At 42.0% G+C, this 15,720-nt stretch overlaps 1 protein-coding gene across 3 annotated transcripts in view; it reads right to left on the bottom strand.

Moving 5' to 3' along the window:
- Positions 1-6,878: 6,878 nt before the first annotated feature.
- GABA-B-R3 (gamma-aminobutyric acid type B receptor subunit 3) overlaps positions 6,879-15,720 on the bottom strand; it is a 71,483-nt gene continuing 62,641 nt past the window's right edge. For 2 of the 3 annotated variants that reach the window (XM_065484277.1, XM_065484279.1), the window contains exons 13-18: positions 14,051-14,316; positions 13,169-13,361; positions 13,030-13,109; positions 12,159-12,348; positions 11,532-11,889; positions 6,879-10,416 (exon numbers count right to left, since the gene is read on the bottom strand). In XM_065484277.1, the coding sequence (XP_065340349.1) occupies positions 10,001-10,416; positions 11,532-11,889; positions 12,159-12,348; positions 13,030-13,109; positions 13,169-13,361; positions 14,051-14,316 (1,503 nt within the window). In that variant the 3' untranslated portion in view covers positions 6,879-10,000. The remainder of the gene's footprint in view (positions 10,417-11,531; positions 11,890-12,158; positions 12,349-13,029; positions 13,110-13,168; positions 13,362-14,050; positions 14,317-15,720) is intronic. The other variant, XM_065484280.1, reaches the window with a different exon arrangement.

Here is a 15,720-nt window from a genome sequence, read left to right as displayed (position 1 = left end):
ATTTTTTTAAACTGTTATATTTGGATTAAAAAATTTGGCTCGCATTGTTAAGGCACTCTCAGGAGTGTCAAAGCAATGAGAGGTATTTGAGCAGTTCGGAGATCTAATACTGGCTACCCAATGTCAGAAATGGCAAAAAGTGGTTAGTTTAGTGAGTCGAATTGCTCAAATTGCTCAACGGGCTGGGAGGCGCACCGGCGCCGACTCGCTACTTGCTGGTTTGCACCTTTCCAGCATGCGTGATTTGGCTTCACGGGACGAATGTCTAGCGTTTCAATGTAGTCCTCGGTGCGGAGGCAAGTGGCCCTTGAGTGGGCTGGGTCCCTGTGCGGCCTGGTGCGCCCATGTTATCCGTTCGCGGTGTTATTGGGACCCGGGTTTCAGCATTCGTGCTAGTGCAGTGCGCGCCCTTCCCGGTCCTCCGGTCCTCGGACAGGGATAAAAAGAGCAAAAAAAAAGCAAAAAAAAGGCAGATAAAACATTTTTTTAAACTATGAGGGGTATGTATTTTTACTTTTCAAATTTTCGACACGGGTAGAAAACCCCTACACCCTTCATCTGGCCAGGGGAAGTCGAGGCGAGTCAAAGGGTGGTCAGTTTTTGCATTTCTGATGGTTGGAACAGGGAATAAGTAGAATCATCATATTACCAAGTTGCGCTTCAATGCAGTGCAGAGAAACGAAGCGCAGGGTCGATGCCAAAACGTGTGCGTTGCGATTATTAACATGAAGCTCTGATACTCATCATCCCAGCTAAGGATTTCACGTGTAGCCTCATGATGCTTCTGCTTCCTGTTAATTTCAAACGAAAAACATCATCCTGTATATGAACCGGTCGTCACGGGTATCTAGCTGCACAACAGTGACAAACAGGTAACAGCATAAACCTACGCCTATGAGATGATACTCAACTTGTTTGAGGTATCCTTGTGCTTAATTTTTATTAACCAGGTAAATTCAATTATTTCATTAATAATTTAGAGCATAAATCACTAAATTTAAACAAGGAAATTCTTTGCAAGTCTGTGGTGAGAAAAATCAAGTGAATTTTAAAAGCTGCAAGTTACTGTCAATTTTTTTTTGCTCTTTTTATCCCTGTCCGAGGACCGGAGGACCGGGAAGGGCGCGCACTGCACTAGCACGAATTTTAAAATAATTGTAAATTACATATATGGAGCTAAATAAATGAAAATACGACAGTTGGGGTTGCAAGTCTCACCCCCTATTTTTCGAATTTCAAATCTCATTATGGAAGTGTTGCACGAATCGAGCCGATAAAGGCGAATTCTGGCGTCAAACAATGCGCAAAACAGATGTGGTCGCGCTTCATTTGACACGCGTGTCGCAACCCCGAGTAAAAGTAAATCCATTTCGCTATAATATCGCGCCGAGCTTTATTTACTCTCCATACACGCACAGTTCAATATTTTGGCGTTGCGCCCTCCTGAATGCACACACCAAGGGTGCAGCAGTTCCAAATTGACCAAGCGGGAATTGGATTTGCATAAAAGAGGAATGCATTCGCACCCAAAATGCAGCTCCGATGCGGGGCGGGGGAGAAAAACAGAGAAAGCAAGGGGAGCTTCGAGCTTCATCTGCTAGCTGTTTTTGCAGCAGCACATATTGCACCAACACGATCTTCCATCTTTCTTCCCGGTGATGAATTTTATTGCAGCACACAGCGAGCAGGCTCATATCTCAGCAGTCCAGTTCATTTTTTGGCAGGAAAAGAATGAAGCGGCCATTCCGGAAAAATGAGTATTTTCTCGCTTCTAACAAATCGAGAGATAGTTTTTGTATCTCGTCTAGATTAGATTTGATTATAGTTTAGATTTATTTGCATTTATGTATGAGTACTGCAATTGAAGTTAATTCATCAAAGCAAGAAAAAAATAACAGCAAATTAAGGTACTTAGTGAATATGCGCATAAAATTTATTTGCGAGGTGATGCAAAGTGTTCATGTTTTACTATACATATTCTACTATCGAGTTTCCTTTATTCCCTAAAAAAATATAAATAATTTTGTACAACATTTTATGACAGTGTAAACTCTCGTGAATACGGTGCTATAGTTGGAACCGGAACATCTCGAAAAAAATAAAAGCGAGAATTGAAACGAACAAGGAAAAGTATTTTTATTTTCCTAATTTCCTGGAATGCCTTCCTTTAGTGAAAATTTGAAGTCATTGTTCTATTCTATGCAAAAGGAGTCTCAAGTCTCAAAGCTTATTAACAATTTTGGAACGCCTTTATTCAAAGCTGCCGTGTTATTCATTTGGCGAAATTCCGGTCTGGTGCGTCAACACCCTTTTCGCGTTATTTTACACCGCATTAAGGATCGAGTGAAACTGAAATAGCTTTTAGTGCGAAACATCGCAGCAAGCGGCGAAAACACGCGGACACCAATTTCCCAGCGGGTCTGCAGCTTGGCAGGAATTCGACCACCCCCGGCCGGCCGACCGACCGACCTACCCTTTAATATGCTCTCAAAAGCAGATGCCTAGGCCCCGATTCGACTGCTTGCATGCTCTCGCTCCCCCTGGACCATTTCTCAGTGCATCCCAGCAGTTTTATTTCTGCAGGCGACATTAAAACCAAGTGAGAGCTCGCTCGAGTGCTGCGCATTCGTCTTACTCGAGGCTGCGAGTGGAAAGCCGTATTTTCAGCAAACTGTCTAATCCATGTGTGCAGGCAAATCGAAAAACAAAGCGCGCCCGCCTCATTATGGCCGTCTGAGGGGAGTCTCTGCGGCAAACGACCTACACGGAAAGCTAATTAACATGCCCCACCGCAGCAGAAATGGAATTGTTAACCCTTGTGTGCAGTGCAGAAGCACTCGCGTTCCAGTTGAAAAATGCGACGCAGATGCACCTGCTGCACGATATACGAGATTCAAATTGTGTGCCTCCGCGCGAGAGGTGCCAAGGGAGCATTTTTCACGGCGAAACACTCATTGTCACCACGCCTGATGAATGCAAGCATTTTACCCTCGTGTAAAGTTACTGAAAAGGGGTTATTAATAGCACTCTGTACTCAGCAACAAAGCACGCTCGTTTTTTATTATACCAGAAGACATAAATACTTTTCAAGCGAGGAATTTTTTTCATAAAAGAGAAGGTGATAGCAACAGTATAATATTTTACCTTAAATAAATGCAATAAATGGACTTTGGAAAGTAAATTTGTAATATCGCTTGATATTTCTTTTTGTAATTTATTTCGATAATGTGTAATCTTGAATTGTGTGTGTATTTATAAATGGATAGCTTGCATTTTGGAGATGAGATACATCATGTATGACTATGCCATAAAATAAATAAAGTTTGAATTTGAATTTGAAAATATCAAGACAATGAATGGAGACTTGGGCTCCTCAGTAATAGCGGACAACACCCGCGAAGAATAATTTTCATGCTCGATTTTATTCTATATCCAACAACGCAGTGCGGATTACGAAGAAAAAAAATCGTTGACTACAAATATCGGGTTCTTATTATACGTTTAGAATTGCATGAAACCCCCCTTGTTAAGTTTTGATAGCAAAATGTACTCTGCGGGCTCGAGAATATATTGAACCATCAAAAATTGCCACCCAATTCCAAATTTCCAAATTAAAGTAGAAAAAATTCAAATTAAATGAAAAAATCCAGCGTTATAAATTTTGTTCCTTTATTCAATGGGGTAGCAATTTGGGGGTAGCGAGTAGTCACCCTTAAACCCTTCAGCTGACCATAGTAGGTCGAGACGAGTTTAACAGCGGGAAGTTTTTGCAATTCTGACCATTGGAACCCGAGATTTGGAGTTGAGAATATTTGCAAAACAAAAATCACATTTTAAAAATTCCAAAATTTTAATTGAAATGTATGTTGTTGCGGGTTGGCCGGGAAGGAGAAAGGAAAGAACTGCTCAGTTTGACTGCTAGAGATAGACTAATTTATTTCATACTTCGCACTCTCTGCGTGCTCACATTCATGAAATACCTGAGTAGATATTTGGAATATAACATTAATTAGAGTCTAAAATTAATACATAAAGTGGGCCTCAAGTTTGGTGTTGGTTCGATCTGGTTCGTTGAGAGGAATCCGCAGCACATCTTATTCAATTCAATTAATTTATTTGTCTTTTAGCATGGTAATATATTCAACAAAATTCCAAAGCAAAATCTCTCCGATACCTCGCTGGACTACAAAATATCATCAGAGAAGGAAGGAAGCACAAAAGCTTATATCAAATTCTGATATGTTTCCAAACAAATAACGCACAACTCGCACAAGGGCAAAATGACACCGCACGCAAGCTGGCACGAACGCGGAGAGGGATCGGACGATGCGAAACGCAGATTCTCCGCGGAGGATCGGAGCAACAGCTGCGGCCGAGCAATAATATTCATTGCAGTGGCTGCGTTATTTCATGAGCAGCGGCCGCACACGTGCCTATGCACTGCACCCTTTGGATTGCTCGCATTCGCCACCCCTTAATATATGCATGCGGAAAAGGCGAGCGAGCGAGCGCGACGTGATCGCGACACTGCTAACGACTCGTCGCGGGCAGGTGCATTTCGGTCGCGATTCGCCGTTTAACTTGATCGCCCGCCGAACGAGCGCTTCTCCCACCGCCAAGCAGTGCGTGTTTTGTTCCAACGGTCAAAATCCACTCTGCCGGCCTCTCCCTCCTAGTCGACCCTTTAAACTGCCGAGTCTAAACACTAAAAACCAGCGTTGGCCACTCTAAACAGTCAAAATATTTTCTCCATTCTTCTGATATTTAAATTAGCACCAATTATGTGAATTTAAAAAACTTAAATGGTTTAATTTTTGGTGCAATCTACAATTTGAGGTAAGATTGACTTTGTTTTCCTGATTATTAAAATTAAAAAGTTGTTCTTTGAAATAATTAAATTTTAATTCAAAAATATTCAATTATTTTGTTTGTTAACTAAATATTTTTTAAATATATGCTCACAAAATTTAAGCAAAAATTGGAATTGGAATCCAAATCATTCCATTTTACTGGAGTTCTGTATATGGAAAATTGAAAAACGATGCTTCAACATTCGAAACCCCCAAAATGTGTGCATAATTTTTACTAAATAACCAACTAAAAAATAAGAATGAAGTGTTATTGGTAATTTTTATTTTCTGTAAAAAAAGGAAACAGTAAATCTTTTGTGAAAACAACACAAATGTGATTTTACAGTCCATTTGATTCGGAAAAACACGACTAAAATGGCAAACCCTAGTAGAGACCATTATTGGAGGCAAGGTAGGGCTCACAGCTGCGATTCCGGCCGGCTGCCGCGACAGGATCGGCTCTTTAAAAGTCCGAACGCGTGCTTGGTGCTAGCAGAAATAAATATATGTGCACAAGGGGCGAGTGCAGTGCAATGGGGATTCAATAGGTGTGTGTGTGTGTGTCTTCTGCTCTGCTGGGGAATTCAAAAGTGGCCTTTTCGCGATGCATATCATTTCCCTCCCGCGGGCTGCAAGCGATATATATGCGTTTGTTTTTTCAAATCCATTTGCACCCACTTACTTTTGCCTCTCTTTCTTTATCCTCAGAGTGAGAGAAAGCCGCCCTCTTCTGCCCTTTCATTCGTTGTCGCGGTGATTCGGCGAGCTTGAGCTGCCCATTTTATGCATTTTATGCGTGTCTGGTCACTAATGAGAATTTATTCTTTATTCTTTCTTTCGAGGGGGACCGACATTAAAAAAAGTTAATTGGAAATTTCACGCATCCACTATTCCCGGGGAAAAATGCTTTTTAAAGCGCGTGAATCAAAATTCAAGCAGTCCGCATCAGCTGCTTTAAAAAAATAAAATTCAAATAAGATTATTTCCTATGTTAGGGGCGCAATGTACTTTAATCTTCATTATTTAAATAAATATCATTATTCTGCTAAATTGGACACTAGAAAATTTAAATTGTTTTGTGAATACAAAATAAGCGTACTACAAGAAGTACCGCTTCAGTTTCAGTACGACGGACGAGTGCATCATCTGTTCATTCCATGATGAAAAATTTGGTTTTTACCATTCTTTAGCTGTGAAAAAAACGATCGCAGTTTCGCGCAGGCAGCCTTACTTGTGATAGTTATTTAAATTTTTACGTTTTATTTTGTATAATAATGCTTTGTTGCACTCTGCTTGTTTTTAATAAAATAATCAGATCATCATTATTTCATGACTACATATATATATAATATGTTAAGATGGTTTAGACTTTAATATATTTACTGTTTTGTTTATTATTATTATCATCATCCATGTCATTTAGTTACAGATTCAATTTTTATAAATTATTTTCCAACAAACTAATATGGAGTTTTATTAAAATATTTTGCTCCACCCCAGCTTTGTATGGAACTCCAGTAGAAAATGAACAAGTAAGCCGCTTTGGGATTTTGTAAACGGTGCTGCCACCTATGTAGAGAGGAGACAACTCGCTGTCAGCGAGACGACACCGTCAATACTGCGTTGAGAGCCAGTGGTGCAACTTTGAAGCTCTCTAGTTCCAGCGGACCCTTTTTAAACCAGCCGCGGTCTAGATGCGTGCAAACAAGATAATATTTTTCCCCTTCTCCAAAGGCGCCTCATTTTTAACCATTCAAAAATTTCCCTCAAAGGCAATGGAATATTCATTAATTGCTCTGATTTAAATAAAAAGTAATAAATTAAATTTTTAGTTTCATTTGCAAATTCAATTCAATTTATTTGACTTTAAGCATGGTTGATAGATTCACGTGATGATCTTCTCACATGTACCCCATCTGATTGCAAACAACAAACTAAAAAAAAGAGGAATGTACAATTACAATTATTCTGGCTTGTCCCGCTTGTTATGCGGCCGTGATTTTGTGGAAATGAAACGAACGAGACGAATAATGGAAAATGTATCCTTTATTAACATTCGTATAGGTAGTTTGAATCACAGTTGATTAGTTTATAAACCTATAGAGAGTCATGTCGAACGTAAGAAACAAGTGAATATGTTGAGAGATGAGCGCGCGTTCTTCTAACAGAAGGAAGGATAATCGCACGCTCGGCGCGTTTAAGACAAAAGTCAGTTCAAATTGTACTCATCGCATACGCTTATAGTTTACATCGAATACACAAGAGCTACGTAATACAATGTATATACTTAACTTATATTCCTTAATATTATATACGCACAAGTTGTTTTTATTTTGATCTTGAACATTTGACAAGTGGGAATGAGCATTCGGAGTGGGCTGCAAATGACGCGCGTGGTCCGTTCGGAGAGATTAGATCTTTTTTGCATCGACACTGATCTCACACCGACAATCAATCACACCTAGCTACTCCCTAACACGAATATACACCTATTTCAATAATGCGAGACAAGTTCGGAGAGAGCCAGTGCAACACTGCGCCGTTTTTTCCAAGAATTTCTTATAGGGTTGCAGCCATATACCTCAAGTACAATCGATAGGTCGATATTTTAAATATCAACCTGACGTAGTTTTTGCCAACCCTAATTTGACGCAAGAAAGGGCGTAAAAACAAACCTTGGCTCGCGATTTGCCTCGCACGCAGTTCGTCGCAGTGGGGGAAGAACGAATTTCGTGCAAGGCAGGGTGCGCGCCGAGCTTCTATCTTAAAATATTAAATGCTCTTAAAACTCCTATAGATGTAGCGTTAAATTTCCCCAAAATAGTGAAACCTGCTGCACTGACCTAGTAACAAATTTTCAACCGTCTCCATTATTGCACAATGAAACACATTTTTGTATGTACACGTACGTTAAACCTAATCCTAGGACGGAAAATATGCAAATTATGAGAATAATTAATTAATTCGAGATCAGTAATGGTGGCCCTGGGAGATTCTATACGTTTTTATTGCCATCGTTTACATGCACACTCGCGATAAAAATGCACCCTGGATGCACCAGGCATCGGCTCCCTTTTTCAAGGAGAGTTTTTCCTTAATGAAAAGCGTCGCGTTCTGAATGCAATCAAGGTCGCTATTATCTCATTTTCTCTCTAAAATCATTTTCCTGGATGTCCTATTCGCGAAAAAATAATCACTCTATACTTTGATCTGATTCTGCAGAGAATTTCAAACTGTACATTTGTTTCAATTGACTTGCAAGGGAAATGATTCCATTTAATTTTATATCATGCTTTTACACAATCAACGTGCGGATATGTTGCAAACTAAATTTATCAAGTGAAGCGAAGAGACAACAAAATGGCTTTTATCGTTTCAGTTTTTTGTTTTTCAAAGACTGACGTTAAATTTCACCTTGAAAAAATATATTTTTTGGAGTTGTGTATATTCGAACAAAAAAGGAAACTTTCTAAAAATTGTAAAACTAAAATTCAGCACGATTTTATAACGTAATGTTTAAAGTCATAGAGTATTCTCACGTAATTATAAAAATATATATTTGGGAATTATTAGCTAATCACAAACAGCAATCTAGCTGCGCCTTGGTGCCAACGGCAGACGATTAAACTAACTGAATCAATTATATGAAAAAATCCCTGAACTAAATTTCTAAGCAGCACCATATCTGTTTAAAATGGCTTTTGAACATTTTACATTTTGACATAGAACAAGTGATTTGATATCGTCTGCAACTTTTGTGTGTGATTTTTAGAGGTGTCAAAGTAACGAAAAGTTTAGTGGTAAAATTCTATGCATTTTTCTGAAAAATCGGGGTTACATTTGCTGAAACAGGCCTCATATTTTTAATTTTTTGAGATAATGATTGAGTTTAAAAGGGAATTTTTTAGTTCAGGTGAAATGTGAGAGAAATTTAAAATTTAACGATCGGTTCTTTATTTTTACCTTTAGAACAAGACAAGACCTTCAGATCAAATAAGAAATCGAACATCAGGGTGGTTGAAATCATTCATTTTCCATTTTATCGAAACCTGATGGATTTAAATTGCCAAAATGTCAAAAACGTTGGAACACCCAAGTCAAGAGCTTTCAGAATATGTACAGCTCGACCATTAAGAAGCCATCAAGGTGTTCAGGAAATGTGCCTAAAATCGTTCCTGACAGGGAAACTTATAGGTTACGACGTTTTACTTAAAATTTTACAGTTTAAGTTGAGTACAACACACGGTTCAAGCAATTTCAGTTTTGATATACGACGCCGTTTCGTTGCGAAAATGGAACTACTTGCGCTGGCGGAGTAGGTGAAGTAATAAATCTTGACAGAGAAATTACTACTTCATCTGCTCCGCCAGCGGAAGTAGTTTAGTTTACGCTTAATAACCATCTTTGACGAAGTTTATGAGCGCACGAATTGATTCTTGCCGGTCGAATTAGGTAAAGTGGATATTTTTCTGACCAACAAATCATGCGCGACGTGCGTAGCACAAGCATAACTTTTTTCCCGCCAAAACAATAACAGCCTGGTTGGACGGCCGGCCAGCTCTGACGCATGCGCAGTTTCCGCATCATAGGTTCATATTGTTTTGGCGGGAAAAAAGTAATACTTGTGCTACGCAAGTCGCGCTGGACCTTTTGGCCGGAAAAATATCCACTTTTCCTAATTCAACCGTCAAGAATCGATTCGTGCATTCAGAAACTTCGTCAAAGACGGTCTTTCAGTGGCATCTGTTGTTGTACTTTATAAAAATTCAATACAGGGGGTTTGTACAAAAGTAAACGTTTAGTCCTTGTGATCATCCTGTTCTGCTACAAACAACAAAAAATTCGGTCAACTTGCTTGGTCATTTTGACACCTCCATATAACCAAAATACACCAAAATATAAAAAAGTTATCAAATGAATATTTTTTACCTGTAGATACATCAATAATCACCCAATACAATAAATGCATCATACAACTAACATTACAACTTTCGAAAGAAGGGCGTTGATAGGTTTGAAACCACGTACGTTTGAAAATAATGAAACAAATTTCAGAGCAAAGTAACGAAATTATTGAGCATGCCTCCGTTAAAAACTCGCACTCATTTGGGGTGAAGGGGTGGCGGGGGATGGATCGGCGCGTGTCAGGTTCAGGTGCACTGCGACTCTGTCCTGTGGATGGTGATGGTGAGTTCTCCGTCGGCGGCCAGGTTCTGCTCGACGCACCACACGTCGCAGTTGGGGCTGAGGCTGGCGGCGCGCGGCTTGTCGCGTCGGGCGCAGCCGGCGCAGGCGGCTGCGTTGCGGCCCTGCACGCCGCCGCAGCGCACGCACAGCACGGCGTCGATGCTGGTGTCGAGCGAGCGGCACTTGCCGGTGCGGGCCGTCGGCGCCAGCAGGCCCGAGCCGGCCGGCACAATGCGGTGCGGGAAGCGCGGCGAGCCGCGCGCCCGCTCGCGGAACGCCGCCGCCCCCGCACCACCCACCGCACCCGCCGCCGGCGACTCTGCGGCAATGCAAGCGCTCAGTGAGAATTTACGGTCAGGGTGGGGGTCGGGCACTAAACCTGCAACAGCGGTGCCTCCACTTGCTACTCTGCCAGACAGCACACACGCACACACACACAACAATGGTTTGTGGGAACGAGCTAACGGCTAAAAAGCGGATTTCATGAAAGTTGAACTTGGGACACTCACATGTCTTTTAATAAGGAAAGCGTTTGGTTAAAACAATTAAGCTCCTTTGATTTTTGGAAATTTAAAGGGATGTTATGAACAAAAGATAATTGAGAGATCAACCATTTCTTGCCAGTAATTTAATTTCCATTATTGACATAGCCAATCGATTCCTTAGGCGATGAAAGATGAATTCTACACGAAATGCCAAAAATCGGCTAAAACGAATACCTCGCAACAGAGAGGACACACAGGCGACTCATCAGAACATGGAGCTGTTCTCTCTGATTGGTGGAAAAGCACTAGAATGCGATCGAGACGGCAGCGACTCGGTGGCAGCCAGTGGAAGTGAGTTTAGTGCCATTAAAGACTATCTTTGACGAAGTTTCTGGGCACACCAATCGATTCTTGAGGGTCGAGTTAGGTAAAGTGGATATTTTTTCAGACCAAAAAGTGCAGCGCTACGTGCGTAGCACAAGTAAAACTTTTTCCCGCCAAAACAATATGCGCATGCGTCAGAGCTGGGTTGAGCACTTGCAGAGAGACCACCATTACGAACGACTTCGTTCAAATCCAGCCAGCTCTGACGCATGCGCACTTGTCTTCCCGCATATTGTTTTAGTCGGAATAATTCGTTCCATAACTCGTTTTAGTCGGAAAAAAATCGAAAAAATATCCACTTTACTTAATTCGACCCTCAAGAATCGATTGGCGTGCTCAGAAACTTTGTCAAAGACACTTTTTATCAAGCACCATCAATATAGATAGAAAGTTTTCGGCCGTTGAAACCCAATGAGATATCGGTTAATCTTGAAGGCAGCCAGAAATGGTTGATTTTTACTATTTTTATTGGTAATGAAATCGAGTGTGTATTTATTATATGGACTGTTTAAGGAATGATCTTGAAAAAAGGAGAAACTAATTGTAATAAGCATATGTATTTGTGATTGTTGTACAAGGAGAAGCGAAATAGCAGCGAACCCGCAAACCAAAAATGCAGACATACCCGTGACGTAGTTGACGTGCATCCTGAGCGCGGCGGCGATGGCGCTGCGGTTCGCCTTGGCCCTGCTGGGCTTCCAGATGCGGGGCAGCAGCTTTTTTAGCAGGGCCACCGCGCTGGTGGAGGAGGCCTCGTTCTCGGACGCCTGGTCCAGCTCCGGCTCGGAGCGGAAGGTGACCTGTTGGCGCTCGGCGGCCTGCGCGCACGGCCAACTCGCCCTAGGCACCACCGACGGCACCACGCTCAGCAGCAGCGCCGCTGCCCCCCTCGGGTTGTACGTCGGCACGGGGCGCGGCAGCGGCGACAATCGCACCTCCGAGTCCTCCTCCGCCTCGTCCCCTTCCGACATGCCGTCGTCCTCCTTCAATTCAATTCCAAATTAGCTTCTTGTAATGATAAAATATTTTCTAGAGTAGAAATATATTTAAAACGCTTTGAAACTAAACTGCCATTTCGACTCTTCCTATATGCAACTAACAGTTTTTGTATAATAACTTTGATGATATTTACACTGAAGAAAGAGACTTGTAAGCCATCCACTCAGATGAAAGAATGTCAATATTAGCGAGAGCATTGTGAGCCTTGGCAATAAACAAGCATGCAATCACGTTAGCTGAAAGAGGGACTCGCCTTGAGTGAGCCGGGCAGGGAGACGCTTCCGTGGCTCACGGAGACGGAAGTCGTCGGCGAGGGCGGAGGTTCTATCAGCATTCTCTCGAGCTTGTTGATTTCCACGTCCAGCGCGGCCAACTCTCTTCTGTACACCTTGTTCTGAACTTCCACCCGGTAGTAGCGCTCCCGCGTTTCGTCTATCACGAATCTGCCAATTTTTTCATAACGTCAATTTCCTCAATTATTTTTTAAGAAAAAATTGATTTGTTGATTGCAGCTGTTGGGAATTTTTGGAATCGCCCACGCGTTAGTGAAAAAGCGCTGGACAAAGAGAGCAGCCATCAGTGTCAGCCGCTGACGATCAGAACACGCCTTGATTGCTGAATTTTTGGTTCATAAGGCATGACAAATTAACAAAAATCCAAATAGCACTGTACAAAATAAATATAATTTAATGTCTTTAATTCGTTAAAATGATTAAATTTCCTTCAATTAAAAGTTCAAATACTGAATTATTCATGTTATTTTTTATTGTAGTGTCACTTGATTTTTTTTGTATTCAAACGGAGAATAAATTAAATAAAAAATATAAGCACTCTTATAAATTTGAGGTGGGTGGAAAAAACGATCTTTGCGTTTTCCTGTTTGAACTCTGGCTTGGCAGAGTAGCCAGGATTAATGAAAAAGCCGCTTTTATTAATGAAAGAGATCAGATTAAAAGTTTTGCAGAGAGTGAAATTATTATTCCCGCTTCTCGTGCAAAGCCAAGTAAGTTTGCGCAGCGCGCCGCCGAACAAATAATAAACGCAGGGAGGCGGGAGAGAGTTTTCAGCCGGCGGCGCCACTTGTGTGAATGCGATAGCGGAAACAAATTAAAAAGACTATATACCTTCTGGTGTTACACTCAATCTTAAGGCCCATGCTCTCCACAATGGGGTCCTCGTCCTGGTGCAGCCATATCGTGTGAATCTGCGCACGAAAAAAATAATGCTCATTTTAAATAAACGAGTTGATTCGACGAATGATACCTTTGGCACAAATAAAAGACATAATGTGGTCGAGGTGGAGGCCAGAATTAGAGCGGTGATGGTGACAAACGCCAGGGTCGCCCTCTCCGAGATCAGGTTGGCCAGCACCACCACTATTCCGCTCGTAATCACTACTGAGTACACGCTCATGCCTATGTACTGAGAGTCGTTTAGGGCAGGAATTTTCACTCGTCTGAAAATGAAGCAAACATTATTCCCCGTCAGCCGTCATAGTTAAAGACCGTCTTTGACGACGTTTCTGAGCCTGGTGTGGCCGAGGAGAGGCGTCACGTCAGCCGATAGCAACCGGCGGTGGGCGTGTGCCAGCTCTGACGCATGCGCAGTTCTCGCATATTGGTTCATATTGTTTTGGCGGGAAAAAAGTTTTACTTTGTGCTACGCACGTCGCGCTGCACTTTTTGGTCGGAAAATATCCTCTTTATCAAATTCCACCCTCAAGAATCGATTGGTGTGCTCAGAAACTTCGTCATAGACGGTCTTTAAAGTGAAACAAAATGTTAAAAATGCTTCTCTCCTTATATTAATCGATTTTTTGGTTTGTTCAACTCATTTTTTATAAATTTTTAATGCTCAACAAACAGATACGTCTGATAAGATTATAGATTTGTAATTTTAAAGAAATAACGCAACCGGCGAAGCACTTGTGCTCAACCGGTTGCCTAACCACTAAAAACCACGTTTACCACACTGCTTAACAAAACTGAGCGTCAATTAATGCGAAAGGGAACATCATAAATTGCTGTCAGCAAAAATGCAAATAAAAATAAAGTGGAGTGAATAAATTTGGTGTGGTGCGTGGTGCGGCCGCCGGAGGGGCTCAATGAGCTATGTAGTGTTAGATCAATAAAATTGCTTTCTCACCTTGTTTCCCAGGCCATGTAAACACCGACGATGAGCAAGAGTCCTTTGTAGACGTAGAGGGCGCCGAGCCAGCCACTCGTGTGCTGCGACCTGCACACCTCCACCTGCGGCTGGTACACGACGCTGCGTTCGATGGCGGAAATTTCCAGCGACAGGTTTCTCATGTGCCGCTGCATCGGGTCGATTGACACCCAAAGCGTCACGATCAGGATGTCCACCAGCAGCAACGCACAAATTAGTGAAATCAGTTGTGTGTCTTGCAGCAACTAAAATAACAATTTGCCACATTTCATTTTATAAAAAAAACAGTTGTAAGTTAAAATTTGATATATTTCCAAAAAATATTAATGATTTTTCACTAGACTTCCTCCCGTCGCGATATATTATTATTTCAGAATTTTGCACAACATTGATATCCTTTTATTATTCTTGTTTATTCTTGCCATGTCATATACATAAAATACAAATAATATCAAATATCAAATTAAGCAAGAAAGGGCGAACAGAAGATGGTAATGAAATATAGACAGCTGTCGTAACACGAGAATAGATTACATGGTCTCATTCAATGCAAATTAGCCTCAACCAAGTTTACCAAACTTGAGATGACAAACTTTCGAACCAATGATTTTCCAGCGTGTTTCCACCGTCATAAAAAATGAACTCAAATATGCTGAACAGTTCTGGTACTAAATAAACAGGTTTAATGTTAAATCCCAAATGATATTGTTTCTCCTTCGTGCCAAAACTTTTTTGTGTGGGCGGCGAGAGTATTATAATCCGCGCTGTATAATTCATTTTACTTTCGCCTCGGCTGGCAGAAGAGCGAGCGTGTGTCTCTCTTAATTTATTCATTTCGCGCCGCTAGTCCACTCATCGATCTTCCGCTCCACTGCTTTTCTCCAGCGATTCGCGCCTACCAGCCGACGTCACGCTCAAGTAAGTGAAAATAATACAGCTTCATTATGGATTCAATGCAATGTGAAGAATTCAATGCAATATGAAGAATTGTGCGGAGGCCTTAAGTACCAGTTTGAGCCACATTTTCCGCCGTTCTCTTAGCACCGGCGAGATACCTGCCGACTGGAAATCAGCCATAGTAACGCCGATACACAAAGATGGACCGAAGGAGGACGTACGCAATTACAGGCCGATAAGCATTACTTCGCTAGTAGGAAAAGTGCTTGAACGAATTGTCCGCGACCAACTGTGCAATTTTCTGGAGGTGAATAACGTGATCCCGGCCAATCAGCATGGCTTCAGAGCACGCCGTAGCTGCACAACGCTGCTGACCGGGCTAATCGACACGTGGTCGGCGGTGCTGGACGAGAAGAGCGGCGCTCATGTCCATGCCATCCTGCTCGACTTCTCCAAGGCCTTTGATAGGGTGCCCTTTGCGCGACTACTCTCCAAACTTCAACACTACGGTGTCTGCGGAGATGTACTGCGGTGGATCGAGTGCTTCCTGACTGGACGAACGCAGCGCGTAAAATTCGGCGGCGTGTGCTCAGCGCCGACTGAGGTCTTATCTGGAGTTGTGCAAGGCAGTGTCCTCGGCCCACTGCTTTTTAACGTTTACGTTGCCGACCTGCCGAAGGAGATCAGCTCGGGGCTCGAGCAGTATGCCGACGACACCACCCTCCATAGGGTGGTTGCCACCCCCGAGGACG

Source organism: Cloeon dipterum, chromosome 3 (assembly GCF_949628265.1).
Source record: "Cloeon dipterum chromosome 3, ieCloDipt1.1, whole genome shotgun sequence".
Classification (NCBI taxonomy): domain Eukaryota; kingdom Metazoa; phylum Arthropoda; class Insecta; order Ephemeroptera; family Baetidae; genus Cloeon; species Cloeon dipterum.
The sequence above is the reverse complement of the archived record's forward strand: the minus strand, read 5'-3'. Positions and strand labels throughout refer to the sequence as shown.